Raw genomic sequence first — 27,914 nt, 5'->3', positions numbered from 1 at the left:
GCACGGAGCTCGGAGTCAGAGGCTCAGGTTCAAGTTCCAGCTCCACCCTTCTTCTTGAGACATGACCTTGGACGTGTAATCTCTCTCCTCCCATTCATTCGGTCAATAAACAGACACGGAGGGTGATCCGCTAAGGAGGCCCTTTGCCAGAGGCTGGTGCCAGAGAAAGGCATGAGCACAGACCTAGGCTTCAGGCTGTCCCAGGCTGGCAGCACAGACAGACCTCTGAATGGATGGCCACCTGCCTCAGACTGCTCCCACCTTCATTTGCACTTTTCATATACTGTTCATCATGGGGTTTGTTTTTTTTTTTGGTGGTAATTTTGATTTTAAAAAATATCTCAGTAAGACACCGTTTATCTTGATTACTGAGGTTTTTGGTGCTCCCTCAAATATTTAGACTGAAGACAAGTGCCTCACTTGTCTCACTCCACTCCCAGCCCAGAGGATCCCAACAGCCTCAAAGAGAAGGTGACTTCTGATCTGGGTCCTAACACAGGAAAAGGAGTTCAGCAGGTTGACAAGGGGGAAGAGCCTTCCAAACAGAAGAAACAGCAGGCAGGGGTCCTCACCCAGGGATGATTTTGTCCCCCGGGGAACATTTGGCACTGACTGGAGACATTGTGTGTGTGTGTGTGTGTGTGTGTGTGTGTGTGTGTGTGTGTGTGTGTGATTTTGACAGACGGTGGCATGCTACCAGAGGCCAGGAACAACGGTGGAAGCCATGGTCACTGCCAGACATCTCAAATGCCCAGGCCAGCCCTTCCCCCGCCCCCACAGAGAACTTTCCCACCCAGATGTCAGTAGTGCTGGGTTGAGGAACCCTGCACTATAGAGCACGGAGGTGTGAGACATCGTGGCATCACGCTACCTCGGGCTGGTTGCTTGGCCTCTGTAAGTCTTAGTCTCTGCATCTGGACAATGGGGATACCAACGGGTTGCTGGGAGAGGTAACGGGACCAAGTCTGTACACAGCAGGTACTCAAAACGTGCCTACGCCCCCTCCTTTTCCCCTTTGAACGCACCTCAAACTTTAGAGCAAACAGTTCTCAGAAGAGACGGTGTCCCTGGGTTCCAAAGAAAACTGGGACATGGGAAAGAACACATTCTGTTCTTTTCCGACCTTTCTCTTAGTGAAAACCACGAGTCTTATCTCTCAACAAACGGGAGCCTGCTCACAGAGAGCTAGCCTGTGTGTTGGCTTATCACCGGCCTGAGTTTTAACAGGGAGTGAATTTTTATGACCGAGTTATAAACCTTTGCAAAAACCATTTTTAAACTAAAAACCGCTGACAGCTTCTTAACTACTATAGCTGCTAAATTAAGCATGAGGGATGGGGTGGGCGGGGGCTGGGGGGTGTGCAGGAGAGGGTAGAGGAAAACAAAAGTGCCCTAACAGAGTTACTGGAGGTAAAATAATGTTCATTAAAAATAGAAAAACAAACACACACAAAAATCTTTTGTGTTCAACTTCACACTCGTACATCATAATGTTCCAGTAAAAGGCCATTTCCCCCTGAGATAATAAAAGAATTGAATTTTTCCTTATCGGTCATCTATTTTTCTAGCTGAAGCTATTACTCCCGCTCTGGGGTTGCTAGGCAACAAGAAATATTAATAGTGGCTTTTATTAGCTTAGCTTTTGCAGCCGAGTACCAGAATGAGAAAATGGGAAACATAAATGTGTTACATAAATCTTTCAACCTTTCAGAGCTGGTGTTAGTCTCTGTTTTCATAATGATTTATTGAAGTGATGGTTCATTTATGAGAAAAGGGAGTGCGGGATAAGAAAACGGAGCGGTCCCCTGCAGGAGTGTTTGAAAATAAATAATTATAGCAGGAGAGCAAAAGCTGTTTAAAGCCATTTTTCTGAGTTTTATAAAATGTAAAAAGACATATTTCTTTCGCTTACTGCCTCTGAAAAAACAGGGGGCGGGAGTTTCATCTGGACTCGGCTGCATATAAAGGCGGCTCTGGGCCTCTGGTTTCCCCCACTTAAGGATCCTCAGGGGCCTGTTGTGAGATCCGCACCCCACCCCCAGAGAAGAACGAGATTAAAAACAGGGCCCCCGGGAGAAGCCCAAGCCACAGGATCTCCGGGAACCCCTTGCTCTTACTGAGATGCTACCGCTGAGCCCGGAGAAGTGGGGTTTGAGACCCTCGCCTTCTCAGCAGGCAGTGGGACCGTCACTTCTCAGCTGCTTTCAAGCTCTGGGCCCCGACTGAGGTCCTGGTGGAGATAATACACTTCCCTCCAGCCCACTCTGCAGCCTGGGCCCTCTCCCAGCGCCCTGCACCTCAGTCTTTAACCTGCTTTCCTCGACACGCACCTCTGGGCCCAGGCCCTGGCCGGTGAGCCAGCCTGACCACTTTCTGCCCCAACAAAGCCGACTCCCAGCAGGTCTGGCTGGACAAACGGAGATACGAGGCTGAAGCCACCCAAAGCCCATCAGCAAAATGAATAATACAGTCGCCTGTATTTATTAGAAGGGCCTACTGTGAGGCAGGCACTGGGCTGAGCACTTTTTCTACCTCTGATCACTGAATCTTCACACGTTCCTATGAGGCAAGGAACATTTCCTCCATTTTATAGATGAGGAAACTGAGGCTCATGGAGGATTAACCCCTCAGTGTGAGTCACAGGGTGGAGGGTAACACATGGTGCAGCTGGGTTTTGAACTTGGGTCGGCTTAACCCCAGAGCCCACACTTTAACTCGTGGGTGATACTAAACGCCAAGAAAACAAAAGCACAGAAGCAAAACAAAACGCTTTCACAATAGATTACGAAAATGGCCACGAATCCCTGCCCTCCCGCATCCACACTCTTCTGCAACTTGACGTCAACATTTCTCCCTTCAACAGGTGGGGCCTATTCCTTCGCTCCTTGAATCTAGGCATGGCCATGCACCCAGCTTTGGCCAAGGGGACATCAGCAAACGTGACGAGAGGCAAGACTGGAAAAGCGGTTGCATCCTGGGGCTTATCCTTCCTTGATGCTACTGGGAAACCCGTGCCACGTAAACAGGCCACGGCCACCACGGGATGAGAGACCACTGGTCCCAGCTGACATTGGGTCAGCTGCCAGGATGTGAACAAGCTTGTCCTCAACCAGGCAGTCCCAGAGAAGCTGCAAGTTGACCCCAGGACCCAGCCAAGCCAGTCCAGACTGAAAGACCTACGGACCCATAGAATCACAAGAAATAGTAAGTGTTCATCGTTTGCTTTCGCCACTAAGTGTTGAGGTGGCTTGTTACACAGCAAAAACTAGCTGATAACAATCATAAACCAGAACAAGACCAAAAAAACTTAAATGCATTAAGGACGATAAAACAAATAGGTTGGGTTGGGGCGGGGGGTCTTCCATTGCCCCTGGAGTTCAGTCATCCAGACAAGTTTGGGGGGGGGGGGAGTGTCTGTGTCTTTGGTGCTTTTTCCCCAGACTCAGGAGCGCAAACCCTGCATCTCCACTTGTAAGAATCACACAGAGGTGGACCAAATCTCCCAGGGGGAGTCGGGATACGACAGGGAAGGGAGGAGGAGTTTGGAGAGGAAGAGCAGAGAAGAGGAAGACAGGGGGATAGATGTTAGAGGAGTTTAACAAGGACCTCCCAGAGTCAGTGCACAGGCCCTGCTCCTAAGCCCTGAGCCCTGCCCCACACCCCAGGCCCTGACCCAGCGTTGTGGTCTCTCTCATGGGAACCACCTCTAAAGCAAGGCACTGAAGTGGCAACGGAGACTGCCCAGCTCCCTCCCCGAAAGCCTGCCCCAGGACACTAGCCTGGAAAGACATTTCCCTTGGCATAGGGTCCCTGGGCCATGGCTCCTAGCCCACTCCCAGCAAGATGCTTTGGGACAGGAACCCAGAACTAGCACTCAGGATTTGACCCATGTTGGTAAGACTTGAGCCCCCTGGGCCAGGGGCATGGGTGGAGGTGGGAGCCGAGGGTCTATCCAACCTCAAACCCATGTGCTCACCCAGGGTGTCACGGCTGACTGGGCGATTATTCCCCTTCTCCCACTTGTGAGTTCGCCAGAATTGGCATCCCAATCCCCATTCCACAGATGGGCAAACTGAGGTGGGAGAGAAGTGATTTGTCAGAGGCCCCAGAGAAGGCCAACAATTGTCAGCTCTGGGAGAGAGTGCTTGCGTGCCAGCTGCCTGCCACGCCCATGCTAACCGAGGCCCAAGACGGCACCACCCAGCTCCAGTGACCCACCGGGCTCAGGAAAACCCCAGATTTCCCAAACCACCAGAATGGACGGCTGGTGGGGAGACAGCTCTGCCAGGACTCCTCTCCGCCGTCGGGCCCGCCTCCACCTTCTCGGACCTCTCCCGGGGCTCTCTCTGACCTCACAGGAGGCACAGATTCCCCGGGACTTGTCTGGCAACATCCAGCATTGTCCCTTCCCAGGATAATTCTCCTCCTGGGTAGGCCGGGACCATAAGCTCGAACATTTCCCAAGGACGACTCCAAAATAAATTATTTCAGACTTAACCGAGGCTGCTTAATAAATTCCACTCTTCTAGTTTCTTTGGGTATTTTAGAAACTGATTTATACATACAATATCTCTCTCAAAATGAGACAATCAACACAGGATAAAATTATTGAGTTATGAAAATAGGGGTCAGATGGAGGTGCAGTGCTTTAAATTAAACCGGCAAAATGTATCTTTCATACTAAATTGACTCTTTTTGTCTTGGAAATGAATGTTTAATCAGTTAAGACGCTGAAGTCGAGGGAGAAGCTTTAAGCATATTTAATTTTGTAAGAGGGGCCCAATTCCAACACTGCACAGGATTCCTGCCAGCAGCCATACCTCAAAAGCAAAAAAGCCGACTGCCATGCACGTCAGGAGGCCGCCAGGTCGGGACAGGGGACCAGAAGGAATCAGTGGCCTCTGGGCCCAGAGGCAAAAGGGCTTGGCACAAATGAGATGGTTGTCAGACACCCTGGCCTCACCCACCTCTCCAGGGACGACATCCCTGACACATCTCAATCTGGGCAAACAGCATCTGCGACCTGCTGGCCATCGGGGCACCTTCGGGGCCACCTGCGGCCCTGCGGCCCAGCTGCTCCATCTGTCGAGCTCCTGGTAAGACGGAGAGGCGCACAGTAGCAGACAGAGCGAGGCTCAAGGTCTGCTTTGGTTTCTTATGACTGTGTGACATTCACTCACTCATTTACTCATGCCGTGTTTCTAGAACCCACCATGTGTCAGGTCATCGCTTCCTAGAGGTGTCTCTTCTGGGCACACACAGCAGCGTGCCCCGATTCTTTCAGAGCACTTGCTGCTTTTCCAGAAGTGCAGCCTTCCCCTGCCTCTCACCTGCACCAGCGTTCCTCCAGGGCCTCGTAGAGCCAGGGCTGGGAACCATGCCTGGGACCTAGGAGGCTCTTAATAAAGGTGCTGTCCAGGGGATCACCATGGTAGGTTGAAAACTGCCCCCCAAAAATGTCAGGTCCTAATCCCTGGAACCTGTATCTGGGGAAAAAGTCTTTGCAGGTATAATTAAATGAAGGTTCTTGAGATGGACAAAATATCCTGGATTAACCCTAAATGTTATGACAGTGTCCTTACGAGAAAGGCAGAGAAGCCTGCCTGGACAGAGAGAGGGCCAAGTGAGGTCAGAGTGATGTGCATGGGCTAGGATAGCCAGCCACCTCTAGAAGCCAGAAGCTGCAAGGGAGGGACCCTCCCCCGAGCTTCCGGAGGAAACTCACTCCTCCTGACACCCTAATGTGGGCTCAGCCACTCAGATTTCAACCTCTAGCTTCCAGAGCTCAGAGAGAACCGGTTTCTGGAGTTTCAAGATACCACCCTGGCGACAATTTGCTCGAGCAGCTGCCGGAAGCCAATACAATCACCTGCCTGCTCTGAGCCTCCGTTTCCCGACGGAATGATACCCACCTCGCTCGGTTCTTGGGAGCAGCGTGTAAACAGTCCGTAAAGTCCTCCGCACTGCACTTGACACCTAGCAGGTGGCCACCCAATTCCACCATCGTCCTCGGGATGCAAATCTACACATGCACAGACACACGCCTGCCTCCTACCGCTCGGACAAACTTGAAAAACTTGTCTCTAAGGGCAACTTGCGTCTCTTCACCAGAGAGGCCCGGCAGAAGGACACGATGGACGTGTGCTTATCGAGTTTCCCATTTGGTCCAGTCACCCTCCCCTGGATAAAACTGTCTGGCTTCTCTTTCGTTATAGAACGAGGGAATATAAAACTCAGTGAGTCCTTGACACCTGATTAGTGGAAGAATGAGAGCTATCTGAGTTTGTGAAGCATCTTTACCCTGAGCTAGTTTTAAAGAAATCCGGAAAATGACTGCAAAGTGCCTATTTGGACCAAGCCCAACCAAAACATACCCGAGGAGGAGTGATCACAAGGTCATTTCTGACATACAGACCACATTCTTTGTCATTATCAGAGCTATTAAAAGCAGGTGGCCCTACAAAGGTATCTGCAATCTGTTCCTTTAGGTAAATGAGACTCATGGAAAAGACGTCCCGTTTGGTTACAGTGGGAATTCACTTTTATTATCAATCATCCCAATAATAAAGATTCCCTGATTGTTTACTCTCTGCCAGGCGTTTTTCTAAGACTTGGCACACATATCTCCAATACATTTCACTGAAGTCTTGAGGTGGGTAATGTTAGGATTCCAACACAAGGGAATGAAGCTCCAGAGGAGGACCCAGGACCCAAGGCAGGTCTGTGGGACTCGAGAGCCCACACACTGGACACTAACCCCCACACTGTCTCTCCTGCCCATCGGCACCAAAGGCCAGCAGGACCGGAACTCAGGACCACAGCCAGCCATACTGGCCCTTGTATTCCAAGCCTTCACTAGGGCACACGCCTGAGGGGTCTGCTGGCCCTTCCCTGGCTTGTGCTACCGTAAGCCCCAACAGGGAGGGACACTCTGGAGTAGGGCCCTTTTGTGAACAGTGAGCTGGGCAGGCGACTAACTTTCTAACAAGTGGAATTAAAATGGTACGGCTCTGGAATCTTCAGTTCTCTTACAGAAGAGAGGGCCTGCACTATGGATGGGCCCCAAACAAAAGTATTCCTCAAGAAATGGAGTATCAGTTTCCACTGAGCACTTTAGTCCAACCCAGAATGTTATAAAATGCGGAGCTTGAGTTGGCTGCCTCCCTCTCCGTACCTCTCACCTTTTATTTCTTACCTGGGTTCAAAGAAGGAAAAAATGTGATGTAGCTCACAGAAATACATAGGGGACCTCAGCCTTTTTTTTTTTTTTTTTTTTTTTTTTTTTTTTTTTTTTTTTTTAAGCAGGGACATTTGGTGGTAACAAGAGTAAACACTAAGTAAAACACTGTCAAGATGGTTACAGTACACACTGTCTGTCTGAAGGCTCCAGGCATCGGCTAGAATTGGGCCACACCTGTGGCTGTGGCCTCTGAGCAAGGTCTGCAGAGATAAACACGAGCCAGCCAACACCCTGTGATGCCGACAGGGAATCAGCTATGCAGTCCCTCCTCCCCTGCCACAGATGAGTCTGTGACCCAAGCTAACAAAATCAAAGATTGCTTCCTTCTGGACACAACAGTGATTGGTCCAGGGTCCAGCTGTGCTCCATCATGGTCCTCCCTAGAAGACCCAAACTGCCACTTGCCAGAGATGTCAGGGAAGATGTGGGCTGCCAGCTGCCATCATGTCATGCCTGCTGTGTGGAAATGGGCATAGGATAAGGCCCTAATGATGCTACTGGGGTTTCTGGATCCAGCTATACCTGAAACCCCTTGTCCACCCTTGGATATTTCTGTCTTTTTGCTTAAGCTAGTATAAGTTTTATTCCTGTCACTTAGGAATGAACTTAAGAGTCGTGACTAGTATATAATATTATATACAAACAAAAATGACCATAGTTATTCAGGAGAAGTACTAAAATTCCCTTAAGGGATTTTTTTCTACTACACAAAAAAATCCTCCACTAGTTTTCTATAGCTCTTGATTGTTCAAACCAGCCATTATGCTAAGAAATCATGTATCTCCTTAGCATAGGATTCAGGACCCTTATGATCCAGGTGCTGCTACCTCTTTCACCTCCCTCTCTCTCTCTCTGACTCCAGGTCCATTCTCTCCTGCCCTATAAAGAGAATGAACCCCATGCTGTCCCCAAGAATGATACGAGCCCTCCTGCCTCTTGCTTTTGTACATGCTATTCCCCCAACTTGGAAGGTCTTTTCCTGTCCTAGTCTGCCTGCTTGTTTTCTACTTATCCTGAAAACTTTAACTCAGCAATCACCCTTCTCCCTGGCAGCTTAAACAAGAAACAGTCTGGAGTAATATTTTTTTAAAATATTATGATTTTATTTATTTATTTATTTTATGATTCTATTTATATGAAATGTCCAGAATACGCAAATATCTAGAGACAGGAAGTAGATTAGTGGTTACCTAGGGCTGTGAGTTCTGGGGGGGGGGTGGAGGAGGACTACGGGGTGCAGGATTTCTTTTGGGGGTGATAAATGTTCCAAAATGGACTGAGCTGATAGTCATACAGTCCTGTGTAAAATCTAGGGAGTTGTCCTCTTTAAATGGGTGAACTGTACGGCGTGAGAATTACATCTCAATAAAGTCATCGTAAAATAGAAATAAAGATGAGATTATACTATTACAAATAACAGTAAAACAAGTAATACCAAGGTACTATAGACAGAGCTCCAGAAGTGACTTGTGTGAAGATGTAAATTACCCTCGATGCCCTCCCCTCATATTCTGCAGATCCCACGCAAACATCCAAGCCTACGCCCCGCACACAGGCAGAGGGTCCTCATCCAAACACTGGCATTCTGCTCCCCTCTCAACCCGCTTCCCTGCTGTATCCAGCAGAACCATGGGGAGGGGTGTGACACACTCACCGTGGGCAGCTGGCCTGACAGCAGGTGGCTGTCCTGGGCCAGCATGTTGGATACCATGATGGCTGGGAGGTCCATGGCCTGGTAGGAGTAGGCAGGGAGCAGTCCGTTGGGCGTGAGGCTGTGGCACAGCGAGTGGTAGCCAGCTTCGTGGTCCCCCAGGTGCAGGAGGGATGGCTCGGGGAGGTTGGGAGGTGTGATCGGGGGGATCTCATAGTCTTCGTTGCTCTCGCTCTGGCTGCTGTAGGTCTAAAACATCAAAAGGGCATGTTGTTGGGGCTCCGTGTCTTACAACTGGAGAACATGCTTTAATAGCACCAATAATAGCAACAAAATGGTAACAACTTCTTGACAAAGGAAAGAAGGGATGATTTCTCTGGAAGGCAGACAGTCAAGATGGCCCTATGACTTGGTTAGATTCCTGCCTCATATCCAAATGGGTGCTCCCTCCCACTAGAGGCTCTGTGTAAAAAACCTGCCCTCCTGGAAAGTGGAACCAGCTCTTGTTCCCACCTTGTTCATTTTCCTGTCAGATCTGGACACCGCAGCCCAACATGAGTCCGTCTTCCCACACCCACCCATTTTAGAGATGGGAGAATCCAGGTCCAAAAGGAAAGTGGCCCATCCATGGTTAGTCCAAGAGTGGGGAATGGACTGAAGTATCCTGATTCCCTGCTTGGTAGTCTTCCAGGGCAGTTGGGCACCTTCCCCTTGTGTGCCCTGAACACCCAGCCCACCCAGGTCCTGTCCTGCTCTTTCTCGTCTTGGTAAATGGTACAAAGGCTCTCCCAGAAGCACAAGCTAGGAGCCATACTGGACACCTTCCTCTCCAATCCTTGTTTGTTTGCTTTCTCCCCTCACTGCACTGACCAGGAGGCTCCAGCACAATGCTGAATAGAAATGGTGAGAGCAGGAAGTCTTGCTTTCTTCCTTACCTTAAAGATCTCAATGTTTTACCACTAAGTACGATGTCTACCGTGGGTCCTTACTGATGTTCTGGAACAGCATGAGACATGGCTAGTTTGTCAAGAAGGTGTTACTTTTTCTTTCAATTGTGTGTGCTTTGCTGTTGTTGTTTTGCTTTTATTGGACTCCTTTTCCCCACATCTACTGGAAGCTCAAGCAATTTTGCTCCTTTAATTCAGTTAATATGGTAAATCACTTCACTTGGTTTTTCTAATGTTAAAACAGCCTTGCATTTCTTGAATCAATATCTGTTGGGATTTGAATCTAATTCAATGGAAGACCCACAGCTGGTGCCTGAGATTAAAACAATTTCATTGAGCCTTTTTTTTTTTCCAATCAAGGAATATAAATATCTAGCATTTAGTGAGCACATAGTATGTGCCAGGTGTAAGCACTTTACAAACATTTAATGAATTAATTCTTACAACATCCCTATGAAGAAGGTTCTGTTGTTTTATGCCCATTTTATAGATAGAAAAACTAAGACCCGGAGAGGGGGATTTACTTGCCCAAAGTCATATAGTTAGAAAGAAATCTCACTCCAGTTCCCTCCCTCCTCCTCTAATTTACATTATCTGCAAAGGAAGATACGTGTTCTTGTCTGTAACACAGATCCTGGGAATCTTGGTCCTTGGTAGCTCTCTTGGAGAATTAGGGAGATAATCCACACAGGGTGAACACATTTGGGGAATTAGAGACACATCCCGGGTCATATCAGAGACACATTTATAATTAGGGAAACATAGGAGGCCATTATAGATAAGCCTAGGGTATTAGGGACACGTGTCTACCTTGACATGGATGTCTCCCGGGTTCCCCAGTTGAACGATTTTTTCCTGGCTTTATTAAGATATATTTGACATATAATTAATCTCTAATTCTTAAAAGAATCCCGTGTTCATCCCCAGTTGACAGGTCAGAAAATCAAGATCTAGAGGCTTCACCCAGGTTCAACAGTAGGAGGAAACTGGGTCCAATCCACCCCTTTCTCCCATAACACAGCAATGACGTCAAGGAGTCTCCAGGCACGAGCCTCCACATTGAGACTCTCTCCACTCTGCACCCAGTGCCCACCCTCGAAATAAATACATTCTGAACACTCCATGTTTAAGAACTAGTATGTCTCTACTGGAGAATGGGGGAGGGTGGAGGGAGAGGGAAAGAAAGAGCGAGAAAGAGAGAGAGAGAGAGAGAGAGAACCCTTCAAGCATCTTAACATGGGCACCCTAGGGGGGAAGAAAATGATTTTTTAAGTTTTGATGCATTTTGGTGCACATATGTGGGCTCATCTCCTCCAAGACAAAGTGCCCACAAGTCAACTGGTATAATTATATGGTTAAGGCTATGAGTGGTACAGGGTTTGGTGAAGGGAGATAGCTACAGGGGGGCAGGACGGAGAAGGGGACAGAGTACCCCCCAAGTAATCAGAACTGGGTGGAGGAGAGAAAGCACCACATGCCCCCCTCTGCTCCTCCGTGCCTGGCACCTGGCTAGTAAAACCCCCACTATGATATGACCCCAACCACCCACCCCTTCTCACCCTCACCAAGAGAGCTGAGCAAAACTCCGGCCACATTTTATCAGAAATCATGGTCACCAGCTGTGTGATGTCTTCATGGCTCTGGGATCCACTCTCCCCAAACTTGTTCATTTCCATGGCGGTTCTCCCCAGCCTGTCTTCTTTCCTCATCCTCCAGTACCCTCTCTGCCCATTCACCCACTGCAGATGACCAATCACCCTCGACTTCCCAGGGAAAACAGAAAATAACCCTAACAGCATCCTGATGCCAGAACCACAACTTGCACATTTGGTACCAACTTGCCCTCTTTTGACGCCAGAAGAGCCATCCCTCCTTCCTAAAGCCGATCTCCCTGTCCATGTACCGCATGATCTTCCCTGTGCCCCCCCCCCCCCCATCCAAGGACCTCAGACATCCTATGAACCTTCTTGCTCCTGGCTCTCTGGCGTCCCCCTCCGCTGGACCAGTCTCTTCAGCACTGAAACATGCTAACCTCTCTCTGGTCTTGCACACTCCCCCACCCCTCCCCAGCTGCCACCACCTCCTCCCCTGTCTTCCTGAAAGGGCTGTCCTCACCTCTCGGCCCCTCTTCTTCATCTCCCACCCACTACACAGCCCTGGGACTTGCCTCCTCTACCCCCAAGGCCCCCACCCTCCAGTGGCCTCCACGGCTCCAGCTCCAATCAGATTTTTCAAACCACATTTCACTCAGGGATGTTGGTCCAACTGATCCCTTCCCTTCCTCTTGAGAACGCCCCTCCTTTAGCATCCACGACCTCATACTGCCCACCTTCCTGCTCCCCCTTCTCCTTCTCCAATGCCAACTCCTCTTCTCTACCCAACCTTCCCTGCTGGAGGTTCTCAGCCTCAGTCCTGACTCTTCTCCTTTCCTGCTCTACACCCTCCCCACAGTTGGGTCTCAGGCTGAGCTTTAATTCCCGTCTAGGAGCCACATTTCCGCCTTCAGTCTTGGTACCATCTGATCTCCAGATGTGCGCATCTAAACACCTCACCCGCCCAAATATTCCCACCTAGGGTCTCACAGGCGTCTCAAGGGCAGCGTGTGCAAAGCTGCAGTCACATGGCCTTTCCCCACCCCTGCACCTGAGTCCCTCATCCGGTCCTCCACGCAGTTAATAAAGACACCAACTTGGGGTTTACCGTCGGTCCAAGCTACACCATCTGGTACCTGGACAACCACCACAGCTTCTGCCCTGCTGTCCGGCTCTTCTCCCTCCAAATCTGTCCCCTTCATGTAGCCTGAGTGGTCTCTAGAAAGATGGTCACCTCACCATGCCACTCTGTACTTATCATGCTTTTCTGGCTCCCCACTGTCCACAGTCTCAGACATGGCCCTGTCATCCTCACATGGCTGCCCCACCGTGACCCCTTTAGACCCATGACCTTGCCTGCCTCCAGGTCCTCGCACAGGCTGTTCCCTCTGAGGGAATGCTTAGCTCACCACGCATGCTCCCTTCCTCTGGCTCATTACCACAGGTCCCCCAGCAACAGGCTGGTTTGGATGACTTTGCCGATACTCTCTAGAGGGGGTTAGAGCCCATTACACAGCCCCAGGAGGCTCTGCATTCCCCTCGGAAGCACTCATCGAACATGTAGTTAATGAACTGCTTCGATAATTATTTGTTTAATGTTCACTGTGAGTCCTGCCAGGACAGCCCTTGTTGGTCCTGCTTCCCAGAACCTGGCACAAAGTAAGAGCTCAGAAATAATTAGCTGAACGGATGAATGAGCCAGGCCCCTGGGTGGATGCTATGAGCATACATCTCACTCCGCGATAGCCCTGGACACGGGCGATATTGGTCCTTGAGGCACAAGAGTGCAGTGTGTGGTCGAGCACTAGAGCACCTGGGTTTGGATCCTGGCTCCGCCACACATGAGGTGTGTGACTTTGGGGACCCCTCTCTGCCTCTCTGCCTCAGTTTCCTCATCTGTGAGAAGAAGTTAATAGCAGGTGCCACTGGGCGGCTGTAAAGGGTAAGTGAGTCAATACAGGGGGACTGCTCAAGACACTGCCTGGTGCGGAGTCAGCCCCCTCGGTGGTGGCTGTTGTTGCCACTGCTGCTCTTCCTCAGAGTTTCAGAGACGTTAGGGAATTTCCCCAAGAACACACAGCAAGTAGACAGCAGCTCACGCACTTGGTACCCTCACTGTGAGCATCCTGAACTCCTCACACCCCAAGCCTGCGTGCCGTGGGGTGATGTCTTGAGCCTGACTACCATGATGGGCTGGGGGCTGACTGGCTTTAGGTGGGGGGCATCATACCATCCCAGAAAGCAGGGTCCCAGGAAGCCTCCCCCAGCTCCCCTGCCCATCCTGCAGCAAGACTCCCCTCCGCACATTCCCCCACGGCAGCCCCATGTTTGGGCTCCCCCCAGTATCCCATACACCTGCAATTATTTTTGATTCTTTACTTACCTTTTACTTGTGTCCCCCACCCCCAATACCAGGCTCCAGAAGGACAGGGGTAAGACTGTCTCGTCATCAGCACCTAGCACAGCGCCCGGCACATAGTAGGTGCTCAGTTAGAATACGGTAAATGTGCACACAAGACGGAGACTGTGCCAGACTTAGGTTTAGAGCTCCCCTAGGTGTGTCTATACCTGTCCTCCCGACAGACGTAAGTCCTTCAGTCACCTGTGGCTTCTGCCCCTCCTCCACCACCTCCTGGGCTGTCTACCCTGCCCGCCCCAGCCCCCGAGCAGGTACTGGCCCATAGTGCTAAATGACTACACAAATCCATTCCTTTCGTTGAAAAATGAAAACCTCAACACCCTGGAACCAGCCCAACCAACTAGAAGCCTTTTGCAAAAATAAGCATCTGTTGCATCAAAATATTGGAATAACACAATTATGACAATCCATTTAAAGAGGTGATTAGCACACTTAAAAATACTAAACATGCAAACACTATATGCCTCCCTTGAACGCGATCAAATCCTAAATGGATGACACCAGAATACCACCCACTTTGTGACTGCTTCTCACGGAGCACCCACTGTGCGCCAGCCTCTGGAGCCGGCTTTCCCATGCGCATTCTCCAGCAAACCCACGTCAGTTCTGCAAAGAACTCATAGGACTGTTCTTTCCGTTTTGCAGGTGAAGGAGATGAGGCTGAGAAAGTGAGGGTGTCACATACCCAGAAGTCTTGGATGGGACCAAACCCAGATCTTGCGACTCCAAATCCAGCATTTTCCCCACACTGCGTCAGAGGTGTCTTCAAGATTCTTTTCTCGCTCCCCCTAAGAGATGGATTCCCCTGCCTCCACTCTTGCTATGGTCTTTTCTTCCTCGGGGGCCAGAATCATCCCGTGAAAATGTCAGATCACATCACTCCCCTGCTCACCAGCCTCCGGTGGACCCCTTGTCACTCAGAGTAAGAACAGAGCCGTTACAATGGTCTCCTACCCATGCTGTATGGGGTGCCCCCACCCCCACCTCCATCTCCCTTATGTCCCTGACATCTCCCGCCATCCTCCCAGTTCATGCCACTCTGGTCATGATTCTGCCTCCGAGCCTTTGCACTGGCTGTTTCCACTCTCTGGAACATTCTTGTCTGAAATACACAGCTCATCCTTTGCTGCTCATGTTTACTTGAATATCCCTTTCCCAAAGAGTTCTACCCTCACTGCTCGATTTAAAATTAGGCACATGGCTATGCTCCATTTTCTGTTTGTTTTAATCACTTTTGTGTGTTTATCAGTTTCTAATGTTCTTTGTATTTTGTTGATTTATTTCCTACCTCACCCCACTCGAATGTCAGCCCCATGAAGGAGGAAGTTTTCATCTGTTTTGTTCACTGCTGTATCCCAGTTTCTTCAACAGTAATGAGTGCTCAGGAAGTAAATGGATGAATGAACGAAGAAATAGATGAACTTCTCACCAAACGCCAGAAGCAAGAGTAGGAAGGAAGAAAACGAACCGTCTGGCAGACCGTGAAGATTCCCCCTTCTGGCAGAAGGCTTGTCTTGGCCGGGACCCAAGGGTAGGACGGGTGATTTGAACCAGAGTTCCTCCCTCCCTAGAAGTGGTGCACGAAAAACCGTAACTGACTGTCCTCTCAGGCAAGAAGTGGAAGGAGGAAGCACGGAGGCAAATGGCCGGGCCAGCAGGTGGAGTTGGACGACACGCAAGGAGGTGGAGTTCCTTCACCACACAGAACCACCTACACCTCAGTTCCTCCATTTGTGCCTCTCTTTCCAACTAAGGAATGGAAATTCAGAGCAAAGCAGTATGCCTGGGGTGGAAGGGGCAGGCAGGACAGACTGCCATGCTCTTCATTCACCTGGAAGGGAAGAATGCTGGGCTGAGTCCAGCATGTGGTTTGCCCTTTTTGGTCTGGGAAGACTAAGCCTTCTCCTGGAGTTTCTAGGAGGAGGGGTCTTCATTAAACTTCGAACCATGAGACACCGTGGACTCTGAGAAACAAACCGAGGGTTTTAGAGGGGAGGCGGGCCGGGGGATGGGTGAGCCCGGTGATGGGTATTAAGGAGGGCGTGTACTGCATGGAGCACTGGGTGTTATACGCAAACAATGAATCATGGAGCACTATATCAAAACTAATGACGTACGGGATGGCAACTAACATAATACATTAAAAAATAATAATTAAAAAGAAGGGACTCCTTGAGTCAGAGGAGTAAACAAGGGCAAAGGGGAGGTCTCCTGGCCTTGAGGAGGGGACAGAAAGGAAGGAATCTAAGAGTATCCAGCGGGCCAGAAGACCGCTGCAGGGATAACTTTATGTTCTATGAAATTATCAGAACATACTCTTTCACTTACTACAACAAAATAAAATGACAAACGAATCAAAATTCATCCAAAGGAAGTAACACACACACACACACATACACATATCTATGTATACATATTCATATGTATGTACTCTTAAATAATCCTTTCTGAAACAAATACTCAAAGCTCAAACCTAGAAAATGGTTTCAGAAGGGGGTGCCTGGGTGGTTCAGTCTGTTAAGCATCTGCCTTGGCCTTGGGGTGTGGTCTTAGGATCCTGAGATCGAGCACTGCATCAGGCTCCCTCCTCAGTGGGGAGCCTGCTTCTTCTCCCTCTGCCAGCCGCTCCCTCTGCTTATGTGTGCTTTCTCTCTCTGTCAATTAATAAAATCTTAAAAAGGGGCACCTGGGTGGCTCAGTGGGTTAAAGCCTCTGCCTTCAGCTCAGGTCATGGTCCTGGGGTCGTGGGATCGAGCCCCGCTTCGGGCTCTCTGCTCAGCATGGAGCCTGCTTCCTTCTCTCTCTCTGCCTGCCTCTCTGCCTGCTTGTGATCTCTGCCTGTCAAACAAATAAAATATTTAAAAAATAAAATAAAATCTTTAAAAAAAAAAAAAAGCCAAGAAAGGCATTCTAGAAAGAGTGGTGAGTTCAGAAACCACTACAGTTTATATCAGTTCAAAATAACTATGCCCCAGTAAGGTGACTGCAGGACTTAATGTGACTATTTCATAAGGACTCCTAAAATAGAAGAGATATAGCATGGAATTATAAAATTAATAATGATCACAGACTAAAAATCCAGAGGATTTCAGCTAGAAGCTCTGTCTTCTATAAAGAAGGAAATTACAGATGCTGATTGGTTTTCTACACTGTAAGGGAAATTTGTTTAAATACATTTGTTACAATTTTTTAAATTTACTGAGGTGAAATTCATGTAACATAAAGTTAACCACTTAAAAATTCTCACTTTGGGGGGCGCCTGGGTGGCTCAGTGGTTTAAGCTGCTGCCTTCGGCTCAGGTCATGATCTCAGGGTCTTGGGATCGAGTCCCACATCTGGCTCTCTGCTCAGCAGGGAGCCTGCTTCCCTCTCACTCTCTCTGTCTGCCTCTCTGCCTACTTATGATCTCTCTCTGTCAAATAAATAAATAAAATCTTTAAAAAAAAATTCGTACTTTGGGACATCTGGGTGGCTCAGGTGGCTAAGTGTCTACCTTTGACTCAGGTCATGATTTCAGGGTCCTGGGATGGAATCCCATGTCGGGCTCCCTGCTCAGCGGGGCGTCTGCTCCTCCCTCCACCTCTGCCACTCCCCCTGCTTGTGCTCTCTCTCAAATAAATAAATTCTTTAAAAAAAAGATTTATTAACTATAAACAAATACAAATAAAAATGAACACATCAATGGCTCTTAATACATTCACAGTGTTCTGCAACCACGCTTCTATCTAGTTCCAGAATGTTTTCATCACCCCAAAAGGAAACTTCATACCCATGAAGCAGTTTCTATTCTCTCTGGACCCTCAGCCCTTGGTAATCACCAATTTGCATTCTGTCTCTGTGGATTTACCTATTCTGGATAGTTCCATGTAATTGGAACCACATAATATGTGACCTTTTGTGTCCACAATAAGTGAACCTTTTGTGTTTTTTTTACGATTTTTAAAATTTATTTATTTGACAGACCGAGATCACAGAGAGAGAGAGAGAGAGAGAGGAGGAAGCAGGCTCCCCGCCAAGCAGAGAGCCCGAGATGGGGCTCGATTCCAGGACCCTGGGATCATGACCCAAGCCAAAGGCAGAGCTTTAACCCACTGAGCCCCCCAGGCGCCCCAGCATGATGTTTTCAAGATTCATCCATATTGTAGGGTATATCGGCACTTTATTCCCTCTTATGGCTCAATAATATTCCATTGTATGTAAATACCACAATTTGTGTATCCCTTCATCTACTGGCAGACATTTGGGCTGTTTCCAGCTTTTGACTATTGTGACTAGTGCTGCTTTGTATACATACATTATTTAGAGTCCCTGTTTTCAGTTCTTTTGTGTGGATAAGGAGGAGTGAAGTTGCTGGGTTTATGGTAAGTCTATGTCTAACTTTGAGAAACCATCAAACTCTCTTTTGACAGTGCTGGCACATTTTACATTCCTACCAGCAACGTATGAGGGTTTCAAATTCTGCACATCCTCACCACCAATATCCATTCTCCACTACTTTTCTTTATAGCCATCCCAGGGGGTGTGAAATGGCATCTTACTGCAGTTCTGAAATCAGTGATGACTAGTGATGACTAGTAATGGTGAGCATCTTTTTCATATGATTCTTGGCCAATTGCATATTTGTTTGAAAAAATGTCTATTCAAGTCTTTTGCCCATCTGTAAATTGGATTGTCTTTTAGTTGCTGTATTAAAGAGTTCTTTACATGTTCTAATACAGACCTTAGAAGATATCTGACTTGCAAATATTTTCTCCCAATCTATAGGTTGTCTTCTCACCTTTCTCACAATGTCCTTCAATATAAAGAAGAATGTAATTGTCATGAAGTCCAATTTATCTATTTTTTCTTCTATTGCTCATGCTTTTGATGTCATACCTAAGGATTCATAGCCAAATCCAATGTCATGAAGGGCTACCCCTATGTTCCTCTAAGATTTTTATGGTTTCGGCTCTGAGACTTAGGTCATGGGTCCGGTTTGATTTGTGTTTTGCATATGGCAGGAGGCGGAGTCCAACTTCATTATGTTGTTGCCCATGGCTATCCAGTTGTCTCAGTACTATTTGGTAAAGAGACTATTCTGTCCCCACTGAATGGTGTTGGCACCCTTGTCAAAAGTAAGTTTGGCTAGAAATGCAGGGGTTTATTCCTAGATTCTTTTAATTTTATTCCATTGGTCTGTGTATCTGTCCTTAGGATAGTACCACACCATTCTGACTATTGTGGCTTTGTAGAAATTCAGAATTGTGTGTTGTGTAACTTCGTTCTTCTTTGGTGAGATTTTTGTGGCTATTCAGGGCTTCGTGCAATTTCATACATATTTGAAAGCTATTACATATCTGTCCAAAAAGGCTGGTAGAGATTTGATAGGGAGATTGTACTCAGTCTATAGCCTGCTTGCATGATATTGGAATCTTACCAAAATTATGACTTCCAATCCCGGAACAAAGGATGTCTTTCCCATTTATTTAGGTCTTCTTTCATTTCTTTCAGCAATGTTTTTTAGTTTTCAGTGTTCAAGTCTTTCACTTGTTTGGCTAGATTTATTCCTACATATTTTCTTCTTTTGGACACTATTATATATGGAATTGCTTTTTTGGTGTCCTTTTGGGATTGTTCATTGCATTGTATATAGAAACACAATTGGTTTTTGTGTGTTGATCTTACACTTTGAAACTTTCCTGAATTCATTTATTAGCTCTTTTTGTTTATAATTGTAAGGGAAAGCAGAAATTCCACACTGTTGGAGGAACAAAACAAAGGGAAAGAAAATAGAATTGGATCAACCTAACAAAAATCTGAAAAGAAGAAAAGAAAATAGGAATGAACTATAAACTTGATAATAAAGAACCTTCATAAGATGACAGTAGTAATTAGATGTTACTAATCACAATAAATATGAATGATGTTAATCCCTTTACTAAAAGAGAAAAGATTAATATTTTGATTAAACGACATAAATCCAACCTATGACATTTATAGTAGGAATGCCCAAAATAAAATGACACAGAAGGTTAAAAATAAGCCGATACATAAGGCAAATAAAAAGCAGAAGTGGCAAAATTAATAACAAATGAGGTATAATTTAGAGCGAAAACACCGAAGGAACTAAGAGGAATACTTCGGTTGATAAATGATAACAATCCACAAAGAACAAATGATGATGTAAACTTTTATGTAGACTGATAAACCACAGCAATATAAAATGTAAAAGACCGTTTAGAAGCACGAAGAAGATTCAACAAAACCATCAACACAAGGACACAACAGCTATCTTCAGAAACTGACAAATCCATATATAACGTAGAAGAGTTGAAAAACACAATTCACCCTCTAGATTTCTCCCGCTATTTGTTTCTTTTTAAGATTTTTATTTATTTATTTGACAGAGATCACAAGTAGGCAGAGAGAGAGAGAGGGAAGCAGGTTCCCTGCTGAGCAGAGAGCCTGATGGGGGACTCGATCCCAGGATCCTGAGATCATTACCTGAGCCGAAGGCAGCGTCTTAACCCACTGAGCTACCCAGGCGCCCTCTTCTGTTATTTAAAGAACACACGTTTTTCTCAAATGTCCATGGGACACTTAAAAAACATGACCAGGTACTAGCTACATAGATAATCTCAGATTTCTCAAAAGGAAGAAATGGTATAGCCCACGCTGAACTATCTAAATCCACAAACCTAGTTTTTAACAAGAAAAAAAGAACGTAGAGGAAGAAGGAGCAGGAAAGAAATGGAGGTAAGCAGAGGCTTCTAAAGCCTGGGACACTTTAAAAGCCATCTTCTAAATAACTTTCGGGTCAAAGAGGCAATCGCAACTGAAATCACAGACAATGAGGACACTACCTGACAAAACCTGCGAGAAGTGAACAATGGAAAATTTGTAACTTTTGACCTAAGTGAATTTATTAGAGGGAAGAAAAACAGACAAAAAAAATAATAAAACTCAATACTCAACTCAAGAAGCTAGACACAGGAAGAAAATAACCCAAAAGTCAGTAGAAGAAAGAGTAATAAAACAGATAATGAATTTTAGATAAATTTAAGGAACAGCTGAGTGTTTTTAAAAGGCTAACAAATGCAAAACCACTGAGAAAAAAAGACAGAATACCCAAAAGGAAATGAAAAATATATTGATTCTTTGAAAGTCAATGCAAATTCCTTTGTAATACAGCATAAAGCTAATTTTCATCCATGTTTATTATTTACAGCTTAGTTCTGTTGTTTAAATCTTCTGAAATAACATTAGTTTTCTTTTTCTGATTGATCCTTGGTCTATGAGAGTGGTAAAAAATGCCTACCATGATGGCGATTTGATCCATTTCTTCTCATATATCTGTTCATTTTTGCTTCATCTGTCTCAGAACTATGTCACGTATTTACAAATGAATGATATCTTCTTGGGGAGTAAATTTCAAAATTTGATGGTTTTCCTACTTTATCCAGTTCATGCTTCCAGAAGGTTCTCAGATGGACATTTGGACTCCCTTTCCATCACCCACCCCAACGCTGCATAAGAGAAAGGGGAACCTAGAGGAGTAGAGGAGCCCCACCTTCGAGCCAGTGAGAACAGCCCCAGTGGCACAGCTGGCTGGGACCCAGGGTGCAGCACTAGACAGGAGGTGGCCCCTGCCTCCCCGGTGAAGCCTGGTGAGAAAGAGTTCTCGGGAGGACCCAGCTCGTGTGTCCAGGGTTGAAAGGCTCAGGAGGACACTGGCTCTGGTAAGTCTGGGGAGATGGGAGGATAGTCAGAGCTGCCTGAGCTGGCAGGGCCAGGAGCAATTGAGAGAATAGAAGAGAGAGAGAGGATGAGGGAGAGACAGAGAACAGTCTGCATGTACGTGGTTTGGCAAGGCAAGGGTGTGCAAGCGGTCCTGGGGAGCATGTGAAAGCTGCAGAAGGCAGCCAGCTGAAGGCGTCTGGAAGGTCCCACCCAAGACAGTGGACTGGGATCGTACAGAGGCCATGGCAGCCTGAACCCCATCCGCAGGTGGACCGGCACCGGAGAGGCCATAACAGGTGAGCTGCGGCCCAGATCCCAGCTCAGTGGGCCTCATGGGAAAAAACCGGTATGGGAAAAATTTGCTAAATCAGGGGACAGGGACAGTAGGACATCCGTCAGCAAGAGGCTCTGACCCTACTCCTTGAACCCTACCTCACCCTGCCCGACCTAGCATCTCCAGCAGCAGCAGAGGACATGGGGATGGAAGCACAGGTGACAGGCCGCCCTCATCTGCCCCACTGCGGCCCAAGGCCACGAGCCGGGAGGAAAGAGCAAGGGATGGACCTCTGCCTTCTTGCAGAAATCCAGGCTGCTGAATAAATAACCCGAGGGACAGCAACAGGACCTCGTGTTGACACAGGACTTCAGGGTTCCAGGTGCTTTTATGGATTTCCAATGTTTTTCGCAAAAAAGGCTTCCCGTTTCTTGGAATACATAATCAGGGAGTACTGGGGTTTTTTTTCTTTCTTTCTTTCTTGTTTTGTTTTTTGTTTTATTTTGTTTTGTTTTTGATCTGCAGACAGAATATCGGCCTTGGAGTTAGTCTGACCTCGGGGAATTCCAGTCCCACCACTTACGTGCTAAGGGACCTCTGGTACTTTATCCAAACTGTCTACTTATCTGCAAAACCCCACCTGACAGCTGAGAGAATTACGCAAGGAAACAGATGTGAAAATACATGAACAGAAAATCAACACGACCCCTCCTCCATGCCCAGGGAGGGGGGAAAAAGACGTCAGGTGGTAAAGCAGAACAAGTATTAAATATCTTTTCCACTGTACAGACGAAGAAACTGAGGTCCGAAATGGCAAAGTGACTTATCCAGAGTAATTCAGGTTGCATTTACGGGAATAAAGACAAGACGCTCTATCCGGAGCCAACACATTCTCTACCACTATTTGCGCCCTCCCAGCACACACATTAACCCTGACTGGCCCAGGACAGTCCTGGTTTATGCCTCTGTCCCAGGGTAATTTTTAGTACCCCTTTAACTCTAAAATCATCCTGGTCTGGACAGTAAAGGACAGAGCTGCCTTACCACCCTACCATTTCCACAAGTGAAACCCACACCCTGTGACAACATCTCAGTGAAAAAGATTGTCATTCAATTCAGGGTCTCCCGGCTCTGTTTTCAGAACAAGGAAATTGGTACCTTATCCAAACCTGAGATCCCAGCTACCGGAGAAGGGCACCCAGCACTGTAACTGATTCTGTGTACAGCGATTTTATGAATTCAGTGGGGAATGCCATGCAATTTTGTCAGGCTTGTCTGTGTCCATAATGACCAAGTCAAATTAATCATCTTGGATAATACCCCTGTGTCGCCCGTCCCAGAGCTGTGTAATAGAATCTTTCTGATTCATGTCTCGCAGTACATCAGAGCTGGAGTATCGCCGCACTTCTGGAAATCAGTACAATTATGCTTTCTTGCTGGGCTATCATCCCCCTCCCCCCATTCAAAATGCTTCTTAAAAATACATAAATAAACAAACAAATAAAAGCTCATACCGTATATAAACAAAATGGAAATGAAGAAGCCATATAGTTAAAGTTAAATGTTGATTCTTGATTCTCGAGGTAGGGAGGAATGCAACATCGAGGTAGGGAGGAATGCAACATCGTTTGAAGCCTTTATTCACAGGCAAGGGGGGGGAGGAGGAGGGAGAGTAGACACACCCTGTTGGTGGTCTTGACCCTGAAAAGCCTAGATCAGTGCAGCCAGAAGCATCACAAAAGGACCAGGGGAATCAGTCACATTATTGTACCTGGGAACAAACATGATGGTTATCCCTGTGTGTTTCAGTTTGGGAAATTCTCTGTCACTCTAAGGTTCAGGTAGCTTTCTGGACTGATACCAGTCAGGGTATCAGGGCCGGGCCTGGGGGCTGGGCAGTGTTTCTGGAAAAACTGAGCCATGAGTGGTGGAGTTTCCTTCCCCTTTAAGAGGAAACAATCTCAACAAGTAGACAAGCTGAGGATAACTTGGGACCACGGCACCCCAGGGAGAGGGGCCGGCCTGAGCACTGGGCTCCACCCCATTTTACAGATAAGGAAGCCCACTTTCCCAATAAGTGGCAGAGTTTTGTTTATTTTTATAATATATTTCTTGTAATCACATATCCATCTGCCTCTTTGACACCTTCCCTTGGGTATCCTGGAGGAGAGGTCAGCAAACTTTTTCTGCAAAGATAATAAATCTTTTTGGCTGGTGGGTCATACAGTCTCTGTCCCTATTCAGCTCTGTTGCTGTAGCATGGAAGTAGCGGCAAACAACATTTAAATGAACAAATACAGCTGTGTCCCAATAAAACTTTATTTACAGACAACCAGTGGAGGACCAGCTGTGGCCTATGGGGTATGGTTTGCTGAGCCCTGTCTGCTGAGCCCTGTTCTAGATGTGGTTTTTCTTCCCAAACTTCCATCTAACACAATATCTGTGACTTAAAAAAAAAAAAATAATACATACTGCCTATTCCCTTCACCGGAATGTAAATTCTGCTATTTGGTCACTGATTAGCCCAAGACCAAAAAGAGTGCCTTGCCCACAGGAGGCCCTCAATAAACATTTGCTGAATGAAACAATGCGCGAATGAATGAGAATCTGGGGACTGGACTGCTGTGCTCATGGTTGTATTTCTAGCACCTAGAACGTTGCCTGACACAAGGTAGCTACTCAGTAAGTATTTTTCTGAATGAATGAACGCATGAATGAATTTACTGATGATCTGCTGTTACATATAGAGGGCTGGGCTCTTTACCACCTTCTCTGTGAGCTCGAAGAAATCGGCAAACGCCTGAACTGGGCTTCCCCTTAGAAACGCTTCCCAGAATGAAATAATTCTCACCTCACCCCTGAGGGTCTCCTGGTTCCCTGTTCTCACCTTGGAATCATCTGCCTACGAAGGTGCCGGAGTCCCAGCTCTGCCCCGGATAGACTGTGTGACCTTGGGAAAGTCGCTGCCCCCAATTTAGCCCCAAGCTACACCACGTGAAAAGAGGGAGTTGGACCAAGGGATTTTTAAACCCAAATTTAATCCATGTATGTGCCATTGGTTTGCAGGTACACAGGCGGACATGAGGCAGTACTAATTTTAAAAGCGTTTTAAAATGATGAGTAGGCTCTCCAGTTGTTTCCGTGTTAAAATAGCTTCTGGGGGAAAAAATCTATTTGCAGTCAGTCTTTTCTATCTCCACCTTTTAAAAACTGTAGAAGTGCCATCATCTAAAAATGTGCCAAGCCAGCTGCCTGGGTATGACTGCGCCCAAGTCCTCAGAGACCGGCCTTTGTGAGTTCTCTGAGTCCTGTGACAATACAGCTAAGCAGGCAAGTCCCCCAGTTCATGCTAGTCCAGGGACACTGCTCAGCTCAGACCATTCCAAGGCTTACTGCCTTCAGAGTAGGGTCCCAGTGTCCGTCTGGTTCATGACACCTCCTGGACCAGATCCTGCAACATCACCTGACATCCGGCACAGTGAGCCCACTGCACCCCCTGCCCCCAACAAGACATACTCTGGTATCACCAGGTCCCTGGATGTGCTAGACACTCTGCTTGGGCCATTGTGCCCCCAGGTGACATCTGCTCATGCTCAGGATTACCACAACACCTTTGTGCCTTCCCAGGTGGTGGTACCAAGGACTAGGACTGACATTCTAAGTTTACTCTGAGCAGAATGGAGTAAAGCCTCCTCCTATAGTCTGGACCCCATGCTCCTATTAATATACCCCAAAGCCCCAATAGGAAACTGCAACCCAGAGCTCATCCATTCCCCTAAGGCTTACTGAGCGACCTCTGGGAGGCAAGGTTGTGCAGTCCTGCTTCTCTGTACTTTTGTTCAAATAATAATAATAGCAAGAATTTGTATAGTGTTTATAACGTGCTAAATGCATCCCTGTTCTTTGGACTTTTCACATATGAATTTATTAGCCTTTACAGTAACTCTATGAGGCAGGTGCTGAGATTACATCCATTTCACAGAGGAAGAAACAGAAGCACTGTGATGTGAAATTCGATGAAAGTCATGCAGCTAGGAAGGGAGAGAGCCAGGTTCCAACTCAGAAGTCATGCTCAAGCGATCTGACTTCCCGCAACCACCCATGAGCTTGGGAGCAAATCTCCCTTCGGTGGGGCCTTTTGGATGAGGCTGCAGCACGGATCACTACACAGAGGGCAGCCTCATGAGAGGTCTGGAGCAGAGGCACCCCGCTAAGCCAAACCTGGGTGTCTGACCCTCGGGGACTACAAGATGACTAACATGGGTTGTTTCTACATTTAAAAGTTGAGCTCATGAATTGGTACTCTTAGTGACCATGCGATTCTGCATCTTTATAAGTAGTAGGGACTGGGCGCCCTCAGAGGAACGCTGAGCCTCCATGTTGACTGTGTCCACCGGCAGCTCCCGGCTGCCCCCTCTCCTGCTGATTGCTCCTTTTTGGTGTTGCCCAGGGCGGGCATGCCTCTGGGCTCCCTGATTCCTCTTAACACTTGGGGAAGCCAGTGTACCTCAGGCCATGCTTCTCAGTCTATAATGTGCGCACAAAGCACCTGCAGAACTGGTTAAAATGCGGGTTCTAATTCACGAGGTGGGGGTGGGACCTGAGATGCTGCATTTCCAACAAGTTCCAGGTGAGGCTGGAGGTGGGCCGTGGATCACCCTGTGGACAGCAAAATCTTAGGCATAAGATTTTAAAAAGCATAAAAAAAAAATAAAAGCATAGATTTGGACCCAGACAGACTGTGGCTCAAATTCCAATTCTGTCACATCCCGGCTAGGAGCCCTGAGCTTCTGAGAGGTGGAAAGACCTACCCAAGGTCACGTAATATATGACAGTTATCTGGAGCCCCCAACAGAGCCCTGTGTTCTGACTTCCAGCCCAGAGTCTTAAAACTACAGCTAAAGCCACCCGCAGAGCCCTGGGCCTGGACATGTCTGTCTGGGTGTGTGTGTGCATATCCCATGCACCTCTACACGTGTGAACGGAGATGTCTGCAGACATGCACCAACGTGTGCGTCAACGTGTCTAACCATCAGCACGTGTGCTGCAGATTTGTGAGAGCTGTCCCTTCACTCATCCCTTCCCTCACGCCCTCAGCTCCTCCTCCGGCCTGGTCCCTGCTCCCAGCACACCAACAGTCCAGGAGGGAGGCAGCCACCAAACAAATAAATACAAATAAAAATCTAATGTGTGTGTGTGTGCACGTGTGTCATTCGTAACAGCCGCAATAACTGGATACTAGCATTACCTCCATTTTACTGAGGAAACTGAGACACCGGGAGGTTACGTGGCTTGCTCAGAGTCACAAAGTGATGTTTAATGTGTGAGCAGGCACCCGTCAGCGAGCAGGTCTACATGTCTACGTGTCACACGCACGTACGTACTTATGCGTGACCGTGTCTGTGTGCAAGCGTGTGCACACACGTGCATCTTCAAATATTCCACAAACAAGACTTCCTGGCACCACAACATAGCGTCACAGAAACACACACATGCACACACACTTTCTTTTTCCAGGGGATTGTATTTTCAATCACTTCCTAAGGCTCTGTCCATAGAGAAATAGGAGCGAGGGTCAGGCCCGCAGAGCCGAGCAGATCCGGGGAAGCCCATACCACCTGTTTCCCTGGGGCGAGCCACGGCTGGAGCAATTTCATAGTTCATCATCCGTTATGAGGCAAAAATAGTCCTTCCCCTCCCAGCAAGTTAAAGAAATTGCCCAGGCTATGAAGGGCTAGTCTGCCCACACCCCTACGGGGAACACATGTCTGGCTATGTGTCCCCTTCCCCATCTTGCCGCATCTCTAAATATGGAGACATCTGCGCAAATACCTTGAATTTTTTTTTCCTCTTATTGCAGCATAGGGTAACCAACAGAAAGTCCTAAATACACAGCTCAAGGAGGAATCCCCACAAAGCGGACAGACTTACAGAAATAGCACCAAATAAAGAAGAAAACTGTATCAGCACCTCCAAAGCCCCTCCTGACTCCTCACGACCCACGCCCCAACCAGGGCAAACATGATTCGGATTTTTTACCACACCATAGATTCATTTCGCCTGTTCATGTGC

General features: G+C 47.4%; 1 protein-coding gene across 5 annotated transcripts in view; it reads right to left on the bottom strand.

Annotated features, from left to right (window-relative positions):
* TOX2 (TOX high mobility group box family member 2) overlaps positions 1-27,914 on the bottom strand; it is a 132,165-nt gene that overhangs the window by 38,665 nt on the left and 65,586 nt on the right. For all 5 annotated transcript variants that reach the window (XM_045980106.1, XM_045980107.1, XM_045980104.1 and 2 more), the window contains exon 3: positions 8,895-9,140. In XM_045980106.1, coding sequence (XP_045836062.1) covers positions 8,895-9,140 — 246 coding nt within the window. The remainder of the gene's footprint in view (positions 1-8,894; positions 9,141-27,914) is intronic.

Source organism: Meles meles, chromosome 16 (assembly GCF_922984935.1).
Source record: "Meles meles chromosome 16, mMelMel3.1 paternal haplotype, whole genome shotgun sequence".
NCBI classification, from domain to species: domain Eukaryota; kingdom Metazoa; phylum Chordata; class Mammalia; order Carnivora; family Mustelidae; genus Meles; species Meles meles.
The sequence above is the reverse complement of the archived record's forward strand: the minus strand, read 5'-3'. Positions and strand labels throughout refer to the sequence as shown.